Raw genomic sequence first — 20,286 nt, forward strand, 5'->3', positions numbered from 1 at the left:
GTTTATATCAAAATCAAAAATAGCAAACACATTTTCTTTCACAATTTTTTCGTATAGTGTGATAACGATTGAAATTACCTTATCCCCGATTAATAAGTTCTGTTGAAAAATACTAAACGTGCCATATACATTACATTTTATATAAACTATGCCATGGTAGAACTACATAGAAAGAGGTTTAGAAATACTTCAATGGGAACGTAACACTATTTCAAATTCCAAAATCAGATAATTTCACTTTGCAATGAATAAGTTGAGATCCAATAAAGGGACCGGAATTAAAATTTTGACAAATATATTTGTTAGGGTGCTGCATTTCCCTGCAACGAATATTATTAAGTTAGATCAAACGAAATTGCCGATATACAACAACATTTAATTAAAATACCGACCAGCATCAACTGGTTTGATGCAATATGAACAATTTTTCAGCAATCACGATAGAATAAAAAGTATGGCCGACTTCGGTTCAAATCAAATCATATGAGCACATTAAACTGAACCAACGTACATATGTATACCTGCAGGTCAGCCTCGTGTAATGTGGGATTGATTTAAATCATGTGAGGCGTGCTCATGTAAAAATATGTGAACTGGGGTCGAATCGTTACATCGTTACGTGATACGTCAATCGTATGCGGTGATTGGCATTATGACATACGATAGCAAACGGATCGTAATGTATTCTCAAGTCACAATAGTTTTTAAATTCCACATTGCTTTGGATCGTATTTTTAGGTCACAATAGATGTAGAACTGTCAAACTAACAAAAAAGCTAATTAAATATCAAAATGAATTCATGTTTGTTTTTTTATTTGAGCTCTAGTGAAAGTAATGGGCATACAAAAATAGTACGGAGGTAGCTAGGAGATCGTAGCAATAGCGTAGGTATAAAAAAAATTATGCATCCTCATTAATAAAATTTTCTTTGTAGATGTATCGTTGAACAAAGCATTGAAATCTTAAAAAGACGGTGGAGTATTTGAAGATTTGACAAGAGAGGAAGGTATTACCTCACAAAAGTGGAAGATTTGATTACATTTGTGAGGCATTACATACATCTGCATAAAATTTACAATTAGTTACGACCCTCAAAAATTGCGATTCTTATCACACACAAGAAATGGACAACGGGGTAGCGAACCGCTTCACCGCAATCGACCAAATAAATAATTTTAATTCAAAAATGTATATATCCTTATTCTTGCAAATAATTTTATTTTCATTGGCAACTAAAATACAAAAATGTGATCACATAAATAATTTTTTTTTAATTTTTAATGAGATATTCCATTAATTGGTTTCTTGTTTATGTTCTTTATTCCTAAAAATTATAAGAAACTTAAAATTTAAAAAAATTTTGCTCACATTTCCATAAATTTGTATATTACGATTGGTAGTTTGCGTTCGAACGACGATTCGAACGAACGGATACGTGTATATACTCGTTCACGTGTGTCATCATGCCAAATTACGATAGAAGCGTTACGATCACGTATATAAGTGTTACGGTCACGTATGTCATAATACGAAATACAGACTTTTACGTGACGAGTGATACGTTCACATATGTAACGATTCGACCCCTGTGCTTATGAACGAATGTTCGAAGGTATTGATCGACTAAAACTTTTTTCTACATACACAAGACATACATATACAAGAGAAAGGCAAGTAAGTGAGTAATGTATCGAATATGTCACTTGAAAGTGGATACGTGTTGGAGGAGAGAGTTTTCTCTAAAACTCAATCCTTGCTTTAAGCTACCGGGCAACTATAACATGTCTTTCCATCAGAATCGACTGCTATTAAGGTAGCGGTAGACGTACTTCTACGAAATAAAACATATTTCAAGGAAGTGAGCATTCACACCAACAGCGAGCGGAAATATTAGCGTTGAGCTCGCTAACTGTACGGTCAAAGCTAGTCAGGAAGTGCCTATACTCAATAGCAATAAAATCAAGCTACTTCATCATCAGTGCCAGAATTGCATCTCCATTGAAATCTTGTGTTTTTGCTCTTGCGTGCGCCCGCTGCTGTGCTACTACAAAATACATACTTTTGGCGTAGAGTAGTCTACAGGAGACCTAGTGAACTACTTGCCGCTAGTTGTCAAAGTTGTATTGAGGTAGAATATCCAAACTTTTTCTTTCTCCTCCATTTTCCAACAGAACGAGCAGAAGACATACTCGCAACTGACATTAGGCTGACACATACATTAATCAGCCAGAGTGATACGTTACTAAAATATCAACAAAAATGCGCTTCTCCGTACCACAATTTGGCATTTCATAACACAATTGTACCTAGGATGATACGAGTATAATGCGATACTTTCTAATTTTCTCTGATTTTTCTCAAAGAATTATTCTTGAATTTCGTGCATTTCTTTTAGAAAGAGCGGGTATTTGTAAATATTAAAAATTGACGTTGTTAGAATTCTACCCAAATGTTATTTAATCTTTGAAACACAATCTTTTTTAAACGCGTTTTTCTCGAAACTACTTTTTTCCACACTTTACCGGCATTATCTCAAGTTCTACATATACAACCGATTTACTTGAAATTTTGTGTGAAACTTCTTTATATAATCCTTTATCATTATATAATCCTTAATCCTATGTTTTTAATATTAAAAAAAAATTCAGGAATTTCAAAAAAAGCGTAAAAAATGATTTTTATTTTCAGGCAGTCGCCATTTTTCAAAAAAATTTGTTTTCGTGTTTCCTGAGGTAGGGACTATAACAGCATCCTTACTGATTAAGAAATTCTTTTGATTTTTTTTTCGGACCACCCGGAGAGTCAGGATCAATGTCACCAGAAAGCGCCATTTTTTTAACACCTGTCTCTCCCCCTGTAATTATTTTAATTTTTAATATTTTTTTGTAAATTTTTTTTTCTGTATTCTTAAGATATCAATAAAAACACCGTAAAAAAAATAGATAGTAAAAAAAATTTTTTTTTTTTAAATAAAATTCAAAAAACTGCCCAAAATTTGATTTCTAGAGTAGAATACCCCCTTAATAGAGTTTTAAAAATGTTACAACTTGCTGAAATCATAGAAAGGGAAAAACCTTGAAATGTAAAACATTAATCGGAAGATCAGAATCCAAGCAATTTTATTTGTATTTTATATATGTATCCGTAGACTTACTAGTGACAGGAAAGAATTCTCTCCGATTTTAATTGTATATCCCATACATTTATTCCTATTTTCGGTCAAAAACTACTATAGATACAGGGGTCCATATATTAGGTACCTTGGGGATTGAACAGTTTTGAATGGATTTCGGCAATAGTTGGTCATAAGGCGGCATACTTTAAAAGAATAATTAGTGCATAGTTTTATCCCGTTTTATTAATTGCTTACAGATGTGAAAGAATCAAATGGAATTTAAAATTGTGCTATATGAGAAGTCCGATTTCGCTCAAATTTGCACTGTAATATTGAAATATGAGAACAATGTCACTATATTTGATTTCACCAAAAAGTGGGTGGTGCTACGCCCTTCTTCTTCTTCTTTACTGGCGTAGACACCGCTTACGCGATTATAGCCGAGTGCTACGCCCATTGTGAAATTTTTACACCGATTCTTATAAATTCCTCTCATACCATATCGGTTGTAAAATTTAATGTCTGGCTATTTAGTTATACAGGGGTGTTGTGGAATCTGATAGTTGTCGGAATAAGAATTGAAACCGATAAAAAATAGTAGATGTCATGAGTTCAGATATTATGATTTGATGTTCGAAACAGAATTTTTATCGGTTTTTAGTATCACGGAATCCAATTTTATTGGTTTTGCTATCAGAAACAAAGCAAGAAGATAGAGCCTGACAATTCCGCTAACTATTCTTTCTTGGATTCCACAATTTTCAAAATTTCTTGTCCGCAGATGCTTCTTGCTACTGCAATATCTTATATATCTTAATTTTGTGCTTATTTAGGGAACTTTATACGTTTTCGGTTAATGGCGTTTTGTGGCCGTGACAGTGGTCCAATTCACCATTTATCTGACAGCATTGTATTCCAGTGCAAAAATACACGAAATCATATAGTTTTTCACTTTCCTATAAGCGAACCAAGCACCAATAAATGTATCGGGATAAGACTTTACCCGATTAGAGAGGTCTGCCACCTTATGATCAAAAATTTTTTTTTAAATCGGACCATAAGTATTTACTCCCCCATATACCGAATGTATGGATCAAAGTTCTTACAACGACCTTTTTATAGAAAATATCTGTTAATCTGTAGGATATCTATATATACATATATACATATATATAAAAGAAAGTTGTTGTTAGTTACACCATTTATAACTCAAGAACGGCTGAACCGATTTGGCTGAAAATTGGTGGAGAGGTAGCTTAGAACCAGGGTAAGGACATAGGATACCTTTTATCTCTTTATGTCAAAATTTAATACAACTCATAAATACAAAAATTATATTTCAAATAATAAGCATTTGTTCAAAATTCATGATTGTAGGAATCATTTGAATATATGCGCACAATTTTAAACAGAGCTTTTTCAAAAATAATAAAATTGCTAAGTATTTGGAATAGAAGAAATGAACTGCAGCCAAATACACAGTGAAGTAGATTATAACTGGTTCTGTAATCAATCGTTGAGTATGTATTATACCACGTGCATCCCAAAAGACTGATGTCATAACTTTTCCAGCCGACTTTTTCGTTTTTGCACGCCTGAGAACCGGTTCATCATGTGCAGTCCACTAGAATAACTGTCGGTTGGACTCCAGTGGGAAATGATGGAGCTATGTTTCTATCACCAATGAAAATTTTCAGCTTTATTCCGATTAGAGAGCACTTAAACACTTCTTAGAATCAGTTATTCGTTGTTTTTGTTGGATTATGAACTTGCGAGGCACCTACTTTGCTCATTTTGCCTGTTTCCAGTTTAGCAAATATTTTTTCAACGGTGGATTTCCCTAAGCCAAAATTCAACAGTATTTTCCCCCAAAAAGCAATGCTTTATTAACACACGAAATGCTTTATGATCCATTTCTTTGTAAAATAACACAAGTTGCTTCACAAAAATTCTATATCTCATTAACAAATAGATATAATCCAACTAATAGAAATCATATAGATGGTAGTATTGGTATTATCTATGTATCAACCACAGGGAACCGTGGACGGGTTCTCTAGTATTATATAAAATTGTAGAGGATCCTTTTTGTCAAAAATGAGTTGAATCGGATTAATAATTCTCTTAGCAACGATGACGGAGGTTTAATGGGGTTTCTGGGTAAACAGTAACAGTTGTAGAACTATACGCAATTCTCACTCTTGGGTCTGCGCCGCGAACACTGGAAACGTAACTAACCCTTGTGTAAGATGCCTCAGCGGAGCCACTACAACATAATTGGTTTAAGAGTTCTCTGATGTTTAATTTCAGCAGGCGTCGGTCTTGAAATAAGCGGCTGGCTATATAAATACAATATTTATACATATTGCTTTATACTACTCCCTCCCCTACCCGCCACGTAGAAATTCGATGGACGGGACAAGGTCGGAGACGAGTAGGTTCTGGTCTAATCTACTACAGCGGCCATATAAAGGATCGCAAGACTCGTGGTGAGAGAAAGTCTCAGTCGTCGAGTAATGGCAACACTGATTTGCGCCCTCGCCCCGTCGGAAGAGAAAGACGATATCACTAAATATGCCTTTTATGAGCGGCTGAAGCGCGCTTATGACAACAGCCCCCTCCACGATGTGGGTAGATGGGCAAAGAAACCAACTACGGCACAACAGACGAACAACTCAGCCTCCATGGTCAACTCGAAATATGGCTGTCTGTTGTATATATTTCAGCATAAAAAATTTATCAAGCTACTTGGGAATATCCGGATCGAAAAGTTCGTAATCAGTGTCCTTGACGTGCGTACGCTCCGAAGACCTAACACTGTGTAACGGCATATTAAGCTGCTTACGTAAATCTGCAAGTGAAACACGAGCGGGGCGGGATAGATGAAAGAGGCCGAAATGCGTGATTATGAAGAGCTTGATAAGCTAGCCGACAGGTGCAACGCTCGAAAATAAAGGGTGGGCCATCTAACGTTTTAATTTTGAATTATTTATATTTCGACATTGAAAACGTCAAATACCATTCGGAATCACCTGTCATCAAATAAACAGAGGAAGAGAGGGAGAGAGAGTATCCAATCCAATAAAGAAGAGAAATAACGATGACGTAGTCAGTTTGATAAGCTTTCTTATTAATTTATACTAAATGTTGCATTATATTCAGATTTTGGCAAAAAATATATTTATGATGGCAAGAATATAATACGAGAATACTTGTATTTTGGAAGAAAATATTTAAGATCATAGATCACTGCAAAACGAAATTCGTGGGAGTCGGCCAAAATTTGTTTTAGTGTGGATCCCACACTATTTGTTGATCGCTTAAAAAAGCCTCGTGTCGATTGGTCGAGAAAAATGATAAAAGACTGCGACAACGGTGCTTATAACATCATGTAGCAAATGATGAATCATGGATATATACAAGGTGCATTCCAAAGTAAACTGGACTTAAAAAAAATTGAGCAAATGGTTTTACGGCCAAATCAATTTATTTTATTCAAAATAGTCTCCTTCTGCTTCAATACAGCTTTTTGCACGGTCCAAAAGCATGTCAAATGAGTGTTTTAGCTCGTTGGACGGTATGGTAGCCAGTATGCCGGTGCTAGCTTTTGGCCTCTGGGTCTGCATAACGCTTTCCTTTCATGGTCAAATGCACTTTTCCGAAAAGGAAGAAGTCGCACGGTGCCATATTAGGTGCATACGGGAAGTGGTTAATGGTTAAAATGTGATTTTTGGTCAAATAATCGTCCTTCGAATGTTGGAGTCTGAGCAATTTTTTGGTCGTCTGTCAATTTGTGCGGAACAAACCGTGCACACCTTTCGTAAGTCCAAATGTTCAGTCAAAATGCGATAAATCGATGTTTTGGACAATATTACTACAATGTTGTTCCTTTTTACTGCCGGACTCATTTTTGGTCTTATCGAAAATGTAACATACCTTACCCTTTTGTTCATTCACATTTATACGCCAGTTGGCTAGCCATTTTTCGACTTTAACCAGTAATTATCAATTTCTTAAATAAGACTCCAACGTTTTATACAATTCTAAAGGTAGAATGTTTTTAATCTTATATAAAATGCCTTCATGTCATACTATACGAAACGCCTGAGCCACGTCTTGAAATATAGCTGAACAGTACTCTCTGTGCTCAAATGCTTGTCTTATTTCGTTATTTACTTGCTCTATCGTGCTATTTTTCACGAAACCCGAATTGGTACGTTGGTATTACTACACATTATTTTCGTGGAGGAAATGAGACGTCTTTGATCTGAAATATTGGTAACTCAATTAGCATTTTTGGGGTTATATTATTATGTTCTTTCGATTTTTTTGGGTTAAGTTCTTTTATGATTCTAATAATTTCAGAAGGTGAAGTCTTAAAAGACTCGAGCGACTCGTTAGCTATGTGCTTACTCAACAGCTTTAATTTGTTCTTTGGGCAATTAGGTTGAAATACCTTTTCTAAGTGATTTGTACAACAATTAACTTTCTCCTCGTCGCTTCGAGCCCAATTTCCACTGAAGTCTCGTATAGGCATGTTGGAACCAATTGCTGGCTTCATGGACTTTTGGGCTTTACAAACGGAGTTTTGTTTGCTTGAATTCCGACACAGCTTCTTTATAGACATTTCAGTGTTGAATTCTTCCTCGCGCCTTTTTTAATTTACGTACAGTAGATTTTAATTGAAACTGAGTGGAAGGGAAGCGTTTTATCCGCCATTCTCGTAATGTACGCCTTCCTTTCATTTACAAGCTTTACTATTTCACTATTAGTGATGGTTTCTGAAACCAAGCGGCTTATAGCTTTTGTTTGGTGTTGGCAAGACACTGCGTTAGTTATTATATCATAAATTGTCTTATGCTTTCATCAATATCTCTTTCTGTACTCACTAATAACGTGGCTACTCACATATTTTTTATAATTTAACCATCAACGAATATGTGTTGTTCACATTGCTTTATTAGTACAGGAGAGTGATCAGAAGATAGGTCAGTACATGTATCAACTGGTATCTGCGATTTATCTATATTTTTGACCAGCAGTCCGCCGGCTTCGCACGGGTATTTCTGTAGACTGGGACCACTATCTTGTTGCAGCCATGATTCGCACCCGCCTTTGTGCAACAAAAAACAGACGTCAACAAATACAAGGTTCGACGTCAAGAAGCTGCAATCCCAACAGATAGCCCATCGATTTTCTACTCGGCTTGCACTCCTGCTCTCTGAGAGCACTCGTCAACAACTCGGTATAAGGGAACTGTGGAACGGCATTTCAAGCTGCTTACGTACAGCTGCAACCGAAACCATTGGTTTTCGGATAATGCAAAAGAACAGCTGGTACGACGAGGAGTGCCGTGTCGCAGCGGAGAGAAAACAGACTGCCTACCTCGCAACGTTACGATCGACCACAACACGTGCGAGGATGGGATAGATACCGAGAGTTGAAGAGGGAAGTGAGACGCATTTGCAGACAGAAAGAGAGAGGCCGAAATGCGTGAGTATGAAGAGCTTGACAAGCTGGCTGACAGGTAATACTCGAAAGTTCTACAAAAAATGCGGCGGCTAACAGAAGGTTTCAAGACCGGGGCATACTCTTGTAGAACCCCAAAGGTGATCTAGTGACCAATGGCCAGAGCATACTAATATTATGGAGGGAACACTTTTCCTACCTGCTGAATGCCAGTGAAAGTACAACGCTGGATTGCCGGCCGAGCTGTTCAAACACGGCGGCGTAGAAATGATAAGGGGCATGCATCAGTTTCTTTGTAAAATATGGTCGGACGAAAGCGTGCCCAACGATTGGAATTTAAATGTGCTCTACCCAATCCACAAAAAGGGGATCAAACAATCTACGCCAACTACCGCGGGATAAGCCTCCTCAACATCGCATATAAGGCTCTATCGAGCGTATTATGTGAAATATTAAAGCCCACCGTCAACAAACTGATTGTAACTTAGCGGTGGAGCTTTAGACCAGGCAAATCATTAACCGACCAGATATTCACCATGCGCCAAATTTTGGAAAAGACCTGTGAAAGGAAAATCGACGCACACCACCTCTTTGTTGTTTTCAAAGCTGCTTTCAACAGCACGAAAAGGAGCTGGCTTTATGCCGTAATTAATACGGCTGTGTAAACTGACGTTGAGCAACGCCAAAAGCTTCGTCAGGATCGGGAAGGACCTCTCTGAGCCATTCGATACCAAACGAGATTTCAGAGAAGGCGATTTTGATATCATCGGCCTCAACACCCGCGCCGTTAGTTCTGCTTTCTCCAGACTGGACAGGGAAGCAAAGCAAATGGGTCTGGCAGTGAACGAGGCAAGGCGAAATATCTCCCGTCATCAAACGAACAGTCCACTCGCGACTTGGCTCTCACGTCACTGTTGACAGTCATAACATTGAAGTCGTAGATAATTTCGTCTATCTTGGAATCAGCGTAAACACCACCAATAATGCCAGCCTAGAAATCCAACACAGGATAACTCTTGCCATTGGTGCTACTTCGGACTGAGTAGGCAATTGAGAAGCAAAGTCCTCTCTCGACAAACAAAAACCAAAAAACCAAACTCTATTAGTCACTCAAAATTCCCGTCCAGCTATATGATGAAAAGGCTTGGACGATGACAACAACTGATGAGTCGACGTTGCGAGTTTTCGAAAGAAAAGCTCTGGGAAAGATTTATGGTCTTTGGCGCGTTGGCCACGGCGAATATCGAATTCTATGGAACGATGAGCTGTATGAGATATATGACGACATTGACATAGACAGCGACTACGCTGGCTAGGTCATGTTGTCCGAATGGACGAAAGCACTCCAGTTTTGAAAGTATTCGACGCAGTACCCGCGGGGCGAAGCAGAGGAAGAGGAAGACCTTCACTCCGTTGGAAGGACCAAGCCGAGAAAGACCAGTTTTCGCTTGGAATATCCAATTGGCGCCACGTAGCGAAAAGAATATACGATTGGCGCGCTGTTGTTAACTCGGCTATAATAGCATAAGTGGTGTCAACGCCAATAAAGAATAAGAAAAATACAATATAAATAAAACTTATTTCATTGGGATAACTCACATATTGGCCGATATATACGGTACAAAGTCAAGTTGAAATTCGAAAATTTCTATATTATGTATGTATATGGGGGCTAAGGAAGTATTGGTCCGATTCAAGAAATTTTTGACATACAGACCATTATAAGCCGTATATATCGGACAGTATGTAATTATCCCAATGAAAATAAAAGAACATGTTTTACTCATAACAATGTATCTTTGTGCCTAAAATAGATAAATTTGAACGAAAACTTGACCTAGCCTATAACTAATATCAGGATTTTCGAATAAAACCAATAAAGGTGACTTTATTCTCTATATTTTTTAAAATATAAAATGTTCGGTTGCACCGAACTTAGCCCTTCTTTACTTGTTATAGATATTGTTGTAACTTGTAACAATAGCGTTACATCTGTATTATTTTCATCCAAAAATCTAATAAGTTCCAATTTATGTTATATACAAATGATCAATACGCTCATTTTTAAAAAAGTTTGCAGTGTTTGGTTTTGTACGTCGATTATGTAAACTGACGTTGTGTAATACCTAGCTCCGTCAGGATCTGGAATATGATATGCGAAATTAAACATATTAGGAGGCGGGGCCAATCCCACTTTTTCAAAATGCTGAAACCAATGCTACTATGATTCAAAGAGTGAAGCAAAGAAATAATTAAAAAACTTATAAAAAACATTAGATTCCCATAAAAAGTCAACGACAAATAAACAAAGGGGAAACAAGGCTACGGAAGTTGTACGAACGTTTGCTAAAAGATTCTGTTGAGTGTGTTATAATGGACGAGGAAATACTCATCTGACAGGTTTTTTGTTTTTGCGGCCTTAAAGCCACTCCATTTTTCTTAAGGGGAACTACGAGTATATCGGCCGACAATTATAAGAAGTAGACACTCTTCGCCTTATACAATTTTATAAATAAACACATCAACATTATTTTTGCCCGATTTGCACTACGTTCATTCCACTCTGGTTTTGTTGAAGGATAACAATTTCAATTTTGTTAAAAAAGAGGAGAACCCTCCAAACACTCCCGAATTTCGCCCAAAATTAAAAAAAAAACTGACTTAAGGCAAATCGTTTAATGAAGGGAATTAACGAAAAATTCGGCATAAATTAAGGGAATCATTTTATTTACTACTTTTAATTAAACGTGGATAAATATGATTACATTTTAATAAAATCCATTACGTTACATATAAAATATTGTGTGCAGTTTATTTTTTTAGTTTTAGGTGATACGTACAACCGTTAGGTGAACAAAATTATACTCTGTAGCAACAGGTTGCAAGAATATAAAAATGAGTAGTTCTCTACAAAACAAAAAATAAAGGTCATTATTGCTATTGGTAGAAGTCAATTAAATTATTTCTGAGTCGAAGCAGATTTAAGTAAATAGATCTTTCGGTAAAAAGTTACCTTGCAGTTTTAAAGGCCAGCGTAATATATTTTTCAAAATCCCCATGTAATGAAAATTTTTCTTTGTTTTCTTTTTACAAAAGATAAAAGATAGATAACATAAACAAATAACCTTTTTCTTTACAAAAGATTGATAAAAGTTGTATTTTTAATCAGCTCTTCTGCTGTATTTATCTCCACTGTATAATTTATAAGAAACATTTGAACTTCAATACTAGCTGGACGTAAGATCTTTGCACACAATTTCTTTCCATTCCTATTTCGACTGAAAGGCAATCAAGTTTATTTTCAAATTTTTTATCACTTCAAGAAGTTCTTCATTTGTTTTCTAGAAATGAAAATATTGCCAGCACTTACTAACTTTTTAGTTTTGACATTGATATAAGATTAGAATGAACACAAAATAATCAGCATCAGGATGCAAAATATTTTACAGTATACATACATATGGCACGAATTTTGATTTTTTTTTTTCGATTAGCATTAAGAGATTTTTCCATATACATATATTCCTAAGCAATTTTTGAGTGTAAGGAATATTGAAATCAGCTTTCTGTAAGTGCAAAAGTTACCATACATATTCTCCCCTGTCATCCACCAGAAAACCACATACTTTAAAAATAGTCATATTTCTTGTATAGAAAAAATTATCAGGATGCTTTCCAGGCAGAAAAAACATGTTGAACTGTTATCTCATATACTTATAAGTAGTTTTCATATTTTTGACCAAATGGTGAAAATGTTGAGTTTTCCTTTTTAAAAGCCAATGACATTCAACCAAACTGTTATTGAGCTGTTGACTTAAGTAAGAAATTCTCATATTTGTGTGCTGAGAAATTATCAACATTTCCATAGCTTACAGTTATTATACTAAATGTAAAGCTGTGTACGTTATATTATAACTGATCTTATCTCTTCCATACAGTAAAGCAAACTCGGCAACAAAAGCTTCCATGAGTTGTATGAAGCATTACTTGCCGAAATTCCTTTGCGCTCCATCTCTGAGCCTCATCAAATATTCTACCTTTTCGTGAAAACTCTTTTGGAATACATTTTAATAAACATAATATTTTGTGATATAATTCATCTTTGTCAAAAACACTTACAGCCGGTTTCACGAAATTTTCTAATTGAAAATTAAGTGTCATTTCATTTTAATTTTGATTTTTATTTAACTTTGCAATTAAGTTTGCAGCGTTTCACCATTATTCATAATTGGCAACCCAAAAATGACAAAACAGAGATGTTAGTAAGAATAACAGCTGATTTATGTAAACAAATAAATTGTACTGATTAATAAAAATGGAGAGTGTAGCTCGAAGCAAGAATTTTTCATCAAGTGACATTTCTACTTTGCTAAGCCTAGTGCATTTTTTCTTTCCCTCATTATACGAGAGCGACGATTTATAAATATATTTATTAAAACCTCGCACTCCATATCACTTTCGTCGTCAGATTCCATTTTTTACAATATAAGTATTTATCTTCTGCTACTTGCAAATCAGCTGATTGGAAAACGTTAACATAGTTGCATATGACAGTATTTAATTAATATTTAAATGGCAAAGGGTGACCATTTAAATACAAATTAAGTCAAATGGTGAAACTGAAATAAATTAATTTTCACTTAAATCAGTTTCGTGAAACCGGCTGTTAATCTGGATTTTTGTAAAATTAAGAGCAACATATTTTACAATTGGCCATAAAGATGTCGAAGAACTTTTAAATATCGGTATGCCGTCCATACATATGTCTATTAGTAATTCCTTTGCATTTTAATTAGATGGCATACATAGAGGATGTATTAAAAGTGCTCTCTCAACTCCAAAATGGAAGTATCCACCAGTTACCATTGGAATTATATCCATTCTTCGGTGGGAAAGGGTTTTAGCAGTGTTTCTCTAGACAGTACAACCTTCTGTTTTTAAAATTTCCAGTAGCTCATTACGGCATACATATATTAGAAATACGATTTACGAAGGTTTTTAGCAGTGTTTCTCTAGACAGTACAACCTTCAGTTTTTAAAATTTCCAGTAGCTCATTACGGCATATATTAGAAACACCATTTTTAACCACCCAAACCACCACGTATAAAGTTACGTTTGATTATCCATTAAAATGAGTTTTTAATGTCCAATTATTATAAATAAGAGTTTCACTTTGATCATCCAAATGTGTTAATATAACTTCATTGGTTCCGACCCTTTTAATAAGAAGTAGCTTCTCGATTGCTTGTAGAACATTTTTCGCTTTAATTTTTGATTGATTTGAAAGATTTCCACGACAATTAACCGTTATGATTAGCCTTTATTTTTTATCTTTCATTTATATATACAGTACATTCAGCATTAAAAGAAAGTCTATAACACCTATTTACTACACTGCTTGTTTTATTGAAGTTTTTAAATTTTAGCTAAGTGATACATTTAGCAATTTATAGCTTTTTAATATGGTATTTAATACTCTACAAGATTATAATAATTCTTAAAACAACAAAAGTTATAAACAGAAAACTTAAAATAATTCATCTTTCTGGCATCAAAAGAAAGTGTACAAAAGAACAATAAGTGGTGGGAACGTATATTGTTCAAAATTAATAAAATGTGTTCAGTTTCGATTTCTCATATAAGGTTCTATCGAGCGTATTATGTGAAAGATTAAAGCCCACCGTCAGCAAACTGATTGTACCTTAGCGGTGTGACTTTAGACCTGGGAAATCAACAACTGACCAGATATTTACTATGAGCCAAATTTTGGAAAAAAAAATCCTTGAAAAGAGGATGGATATACCCCATATGTATATGTTTTTCACCTTAAGAAATGTTCGGTTGCACCCGAAGTTAGCCCTTCCCCACTTCATAAGCTCTTTCATATTTTTAATAGTTGTAATTTGCAACTATTAATTTGTATAAAGAGCTTGACAAGTCGACCGACAGGGCTAATACTTGAAAGCTGTACGAAGGAATGCGGCGACTAACCGAAGATTTCAAGACCGGAGTATACTCTTGTAGAACCCCCAGAGGTGATCTAGTAACCGATGCCCCGAGCATACTAGAATTATGGAAGGAACACTTCTCCAGCTTGCTGAATGACAGGGAAAGCATAATTCCAGGAGTAGGCGAACCCCATTCCCCAGTCGATGACTATGGAGCAGACGTTGTATTGCCCAACCATGAAGAAGTTAAAATAGCAATTAACCGTTTTAATAACAACAAAGCGGCGGATGCCGATGGATTGCCGGCCGAGCTATTCAAACACGGCGACGAAGAACTTATAAAGGCTCATTTGGATCTGGAAGGATCTCTCCGAGCCGTTCAATATCCAAAGTCCCTATCGAGCGGCTTCTTCAATCTGCTACTGAAGAAAATAATTCAAGCTGCAGAACTTTATCGAGCAGGTACAATCTTCTATAAGAGCGTACAGTTGTTAGCGTATGCCGACGATATTGATATCTTTGGCCTCAACACCCGCGCCGTTAGCTCTGCTTTCGCCAGACTGGATAAAAAAGCAAAGCAAATGGGTCTTTCTGCTACCTGACAACAGCAACAGTAATTTAACTTTAATATTATTCGTTAGAATTAGAATTTTCATTTCAATTAAATTTTATAATAGACTCCCTATAACCCACCCCTAATTTTAAGTGGAAAGTATTATGCGAAGCACTCTTGATACTCTAATGGTATGGTTGCGATATATCCAGTTGTTCCTAAAAACAGGATTCGGCTCATCTTGAAACACCCATGCAGTTGATAGATCTTTACATTCGGGCGCATACTCGTAAGTCCACGTTTCAAATTCTCTCACGTCTATGAAATTTTTGGAAGCACAGCTATCGAATTTTTCTCCCAGCCAATCGACACGAGCATTTTTTGAGCGATCAACAAATTGGGAAGGATCCAACGTGAAAAAATGCTTTCTACAATCAAATGGTATGCTAGTCCTATGCCTATAATTGTCTCAAACCCACGATAGGTCACATAACGATCTTGCAATATCAGTTTGCACACACTACACCAATAGGGTCCGGAACAAGAAGGATTTTGGATAATCTAAACAAAATTCGTCTTGGAGTGATCTACGAGCTTGATTGGATTCACCATATCATCGATAAAACTGGTCTGTGATGGACCTTTGCACCCAAAAATTGAATTAATACCGGAATTCTGTACTGTGATACAGTCATAAGTCTCTAAAATTGAGATTTTAAAATAGAGACAATTTCTTTGGGTTGAGATGTACTGAATTACGCGAGAGTCACAAAAATCTCTCAATTTTGAACAAAATGAACAGATCTAATCGACTATTTCATTTCGATATTTAGAGATGTATAAAAACTTGAATGAAAGTAAATATGTCGAAAACAAATGTTAAATCTACTATAACATAGTCAAAAAGCATAATTATCATAAAAAAATATATTTGTTCACGTTGTTTCAGAATATTTATGAAATCTATGTATAATTGATTTATTTTTCGTGGTTGAGTTACTTGCAAAATATGAAAGAAAGGCAATCGATTAATATCTATGATGATCTGTATAAATCTCTGTATTCAAAATGGCAAAACAGAGTTCTTTTTAGTTTTGTGATCTGTTCAGGTGACAATAATTTGTGACTAAAGACTGGAGACTGTTATGAATAGTAACTGGTCACAAATCGAGACTTTACTTCAAAATGTCTCAAATTGCTAGAGACTGCTTACAGAATTGCTCTATAAGTTCATCGATGCACTGTTGCTGAGATAATTCACGTCGAAGGTTGTAAAAAATAATCGCGTGAAAATGTTGGCGATTTAATTCCATTTTTTGGTCAGGTAAATAATTAAATTATACTCACTGAAAACTGGATATATGTAGGTTATTTTTAATACACATATCTAATATTAGGCGTAAATTTTTACTAATGGTTGCTGTCTAACAGTTTATATTCTATTTTATATTGTTGCTTTTGAATTTTAAAAATTATTTTAATTTTATTTTTTACTTGTGTGGATGATATAGGCCTACGGAGGAACTAAGCACTGAAAAATAACTTCGGTATCGCACCTTTTGTACACCTTAGCATTGGTGTTCTAATTATAAACTCCCAAAAAATTTAATCAAAATTCCCTAACATATTTTTCAACGAATTAACATCGCGCAAGATTATAGCACAAAACCAAATATGCCCTGCGAGAAATATTTTATGATACTAAATGCCTTTGGTGCCTTTTATGTTCCAAGTCTTTAAAAGATAAAAGGGAATATATCCTTGAAAGACATTTTGTTAATTTTCATTATACTATTAATTATTTATTAAATTTGCTTAATTTTAATTCCAATTTCTCACTGGGCTACTTTTTTTTCGTGCTCACCAACACAGTGACAGATCCTCTCAAGCCGACCACTGCTCTGTACGTATCTATATAGTTTTCAACTCGTTAAGAGAGTCAGACAAATATGATTAACCTAAGATAACAATTGTACTAGTTTTGTCTGAGTAAAAAACAAGTAAAGTTGTAGAAAGAGTAAGAAAGCTAGCGATTCTGTATAAAAGTCTACTCAATCACACCTACGAACACAATATACATTAGCGGCCTTTACACGGTCAGATATGTGTGACAACATGGCTTGATGTACAAGTTTGACGTTTTCGTTTACACGGTCATGCATGTGTGTGAACTTCATTTTCGTTCAGCTGTTAACGAGTAAACATGGCACGCGCATTAGTGGCAGCTCTTCTGATTGAAGAAATTTTAGGAATGGAGGAAGAGGAAGAAATTGCAAAAAGTGGCAAGAAAAAACGAATTTTGGTGCAAGATTGGCGTAAGAAAAGACCAACACGCTCGCATACAAATTTGTTAAAAGAACTGGAAATATCTTGCCCAAAGCATTACAAATGAATGAAATGAAATGAATTAATTTTACATTTTAAATTGTCCAAGCTAGCGTTACCATGCGTTCATGCGCGACACCATTACTCTTCACTGTCTTTTTTCGACTGAAAAAATGCACTGCGTGCATCATGCAGCCCTTCACACGATCACACTTGTGTGACACACCAGCAGAAATATTAAACAAGTTTAAAAACTTTGAACATGCGTGACAAGCATGTTTTTTTTCCCTTTACACGGTCAAACTTGGTGTGATGTCACACATGTTGTCACGCATATCTGATCGTGTAAAGGCCGCTATTTTGATTAAGAGAACTTTGCTAAAATGGTGAGTATTTTTCCGTCACACTTTCATATAGATATGTATGTATGTATGTACTTAAGTACATACGACAATGAATACACACGCTAGGTATGGGTATGTGAGATGCAATGATTTTGACGAAATATTATATTGAAAAACATCGGACTATGGCCACCGCATTTTACATTATTAAATATACTTCATACAGTTATGTTAAAAGTGTTAGTGTCCCTAACTAAAAGGCAAGGCACTTACTATCCTCTACAATGAAGATCTGGAATTTATTTCGCGATTTTTTTTAACTTTCGTTGCTTGACGCAGTACTTAAATTTCGCACTAAATTAAACTTACTGAAATTAAACAAATAAAATATTTAAACAATAACACATAATACAAACCTCAAACAAATGTACTAAAACTAATACTTTGGTTATTATTATAAGATGTTTTAGTACATTTGATTGAGTTTTGTATATACATATATGTACATATATATACATATACCACTGTGATCAAATTGAAAGGTGAATTTTTAATTTATACTTCGCCTATTGTTATAGTAGATATATGTATGTATATTTCGGCACCTTTTTCCTTTCTTCAATTTTTTTTTATTATTTCACACTTTTCATCGTTTCACTGTTACTAGTATTAAACATAGCCACATCACTATCTCAAACTCACTTATCATTTCATCTCGTAAAAAAAAAGAACGGAAAGGAAATCCACAGTAAGAAATTAATGGTAAAACATTAATACTATTGCATCAAATTTTATTTAGAGAATATCGTTCGTTGTTTATTTCTATTAAGCTGATATGAACACTCCAATTATTTTGAACATGGCTCTACGTATGTATGTATGCACATACATATGTATTCTCTACTGTCAAAATTTCCTTGTCAAAGTTTAGCTAACATTGTTGTACTTTTAATCAAAATACAATATACTCGTAGAACTTTTAATAAACATTTGTAGGTATAATGTAGGTATGTACATATGCCTATACATAAATATACATACTTATATAAGTGTATTTAGATTGAAGTTTACAAATTCCGAAGTTTTATATCGGTATTCTGCTTGAGACGATTGTCTCATGTCTCTAATTGTCACAATCTTCATTTAGTGACTTTGCTAGTCAGGAGTTTTCTGGCAGATACAGTTATACTACTATACAGTATACTACTTTACTGTATCTGCCAGAATACCAAAATGAGGCTCCTGACTAGCAGAGTCACTAAATGAAGATTGCGACTATTAGAGACATGAGACAATCGTCTCAAGCAGAATACCGATATTTATGGTATATGTATTTAATAATGTCGGTATTCTAACTAATGGATGGAAATATATACATACTAGATACGACTTTAGTAAAATCAATAGTTATTATATGCATATGCCTGTAAAGGCATATGCTTCACAGTTTGTAATTATGGTGAAACACTTTATTTATATTTTATCAAAATTCAAACACGTTTACAACACACAATATGTACTAATTGGGCGTAGTATATGACATAACCATTACAATAACAAAATTTTAAATAATAAGATATAAACATACATATGTATGTACATTGTCTACAATAACACAAATGAAAAATCAAACGCGTCAAACTAAGCGTACTTACTCGATACGAATTTATTATTCATGCATTGAAAACTCCCATTAACTAGCAAATAACAAAAACAATAAACGAAAGAAAAATTCATTAATAAGCGAACGATATTAAACGTACTAGACGAACGCGTCTGCAGAGTGCAACTACCGAGCGAGCCTATTGACTATTTCATCTATACCCAAATTCAAAGCTCATTTTTATGCTTTCGCCTCCACTTCGAATTCGAACCGCCCGTCTACTGTTTATCAACATTACATACACTTACTAGTGGCTTTATATGCGACAACCCTCTCAATTCAATACAAACTATGGACATCTTATATACATATATATATAATATATAATATACATATAGTACATACACATTCCATCCCTTGCAGGAAAATGTTTTCATTTGAACCTAATTCAGCTAATTTGAATTCTATGGCTCTGTGTATCAATTAGTAACAAATTTCTCCTAGTTGAGTTGGGGTGAAAAAAATAAACTATGTTGTGAACAAATTTTATATACTGCTCTGCCAAATAGAGAGTAAAATTTTGAAAAATGAAATTCAAAATTCAAATAAAGTAGAAAAAATGTATTGATTTGCAAATTTATTGTTAAATGAGAACTTTAGGCAAAGTGTTATCTTACTACTACGTTAACTGCACTGGATACATATGCACATATCGCTCATTTGCTGCAAGACCGACATAAATCAAAAAACGTGATTTTTGAGTCAATGCTGCAGAATTGTTCGTTATATCATACTTCATGTTGAGTGAAAAATTCATATGAATACCTCTTATATACACCGCTTGAGAAAAGGTGTAAGGTTGGAGTCACCGTGTAAGGTTGTAGTCAGTTGAAAACTTTAAACGCGTTTTCTGGAGAATCGATTTTT

General features: G+C 34.8%; 1 protein-coding gene across 5 annotated transcripts in view; it reads right to left on the reverse strand.

Moving 5' to 3' along the window:
* LOC105227753 (uncharacterized) overlaps positions 1-19,625 on the reverse strand; it is a 34,526-nt gene extending 14,901 nt beyond the window's left edge. Inside the window, exon 1 of one of the 5 annotated variants that reach the window (XM_049448138.1) lies at positions 19,412-19,625. Coding sequence is in view for 1 of the 5 variants with exons in the window: in XM_049448137.1 (XP_049304094.1) it covers positions 19,412-19,493 (82 nt within the window). In the remaining 4 variants the exon portion in view is untranslated. Of the gene's footprint in view, positions 1-18,029; positions 18,048-19,136; positions 19,154-19,411 lie in introns of those variants that run through there. The other 4 variants (XM_049448137.1, XM_049448140.1, XM_049448139.1 and 1 more) reach the window with 4 other exon arrangements.
* Between the last annotated feature and the right edge of the window lie 661 nt (positions 19,626-20,286).

Source organism: Bactrocera dorsalis, chromosome 2 (assembly GCF_023373825.1).
Source record: "Bactrocera dorsalis isolate Fly_Bdor chromosome 2, ASM2337382v1, whole genome shotgun sequence".
In the NCBI taxonomy this organism is placed as follows: domain Eukaryota; kingdom Metazoa; phylum Arthropoda; class Insecta; order Diptera; family Tephritidae; genus Bactrocera; species Bactrocera dorsalis.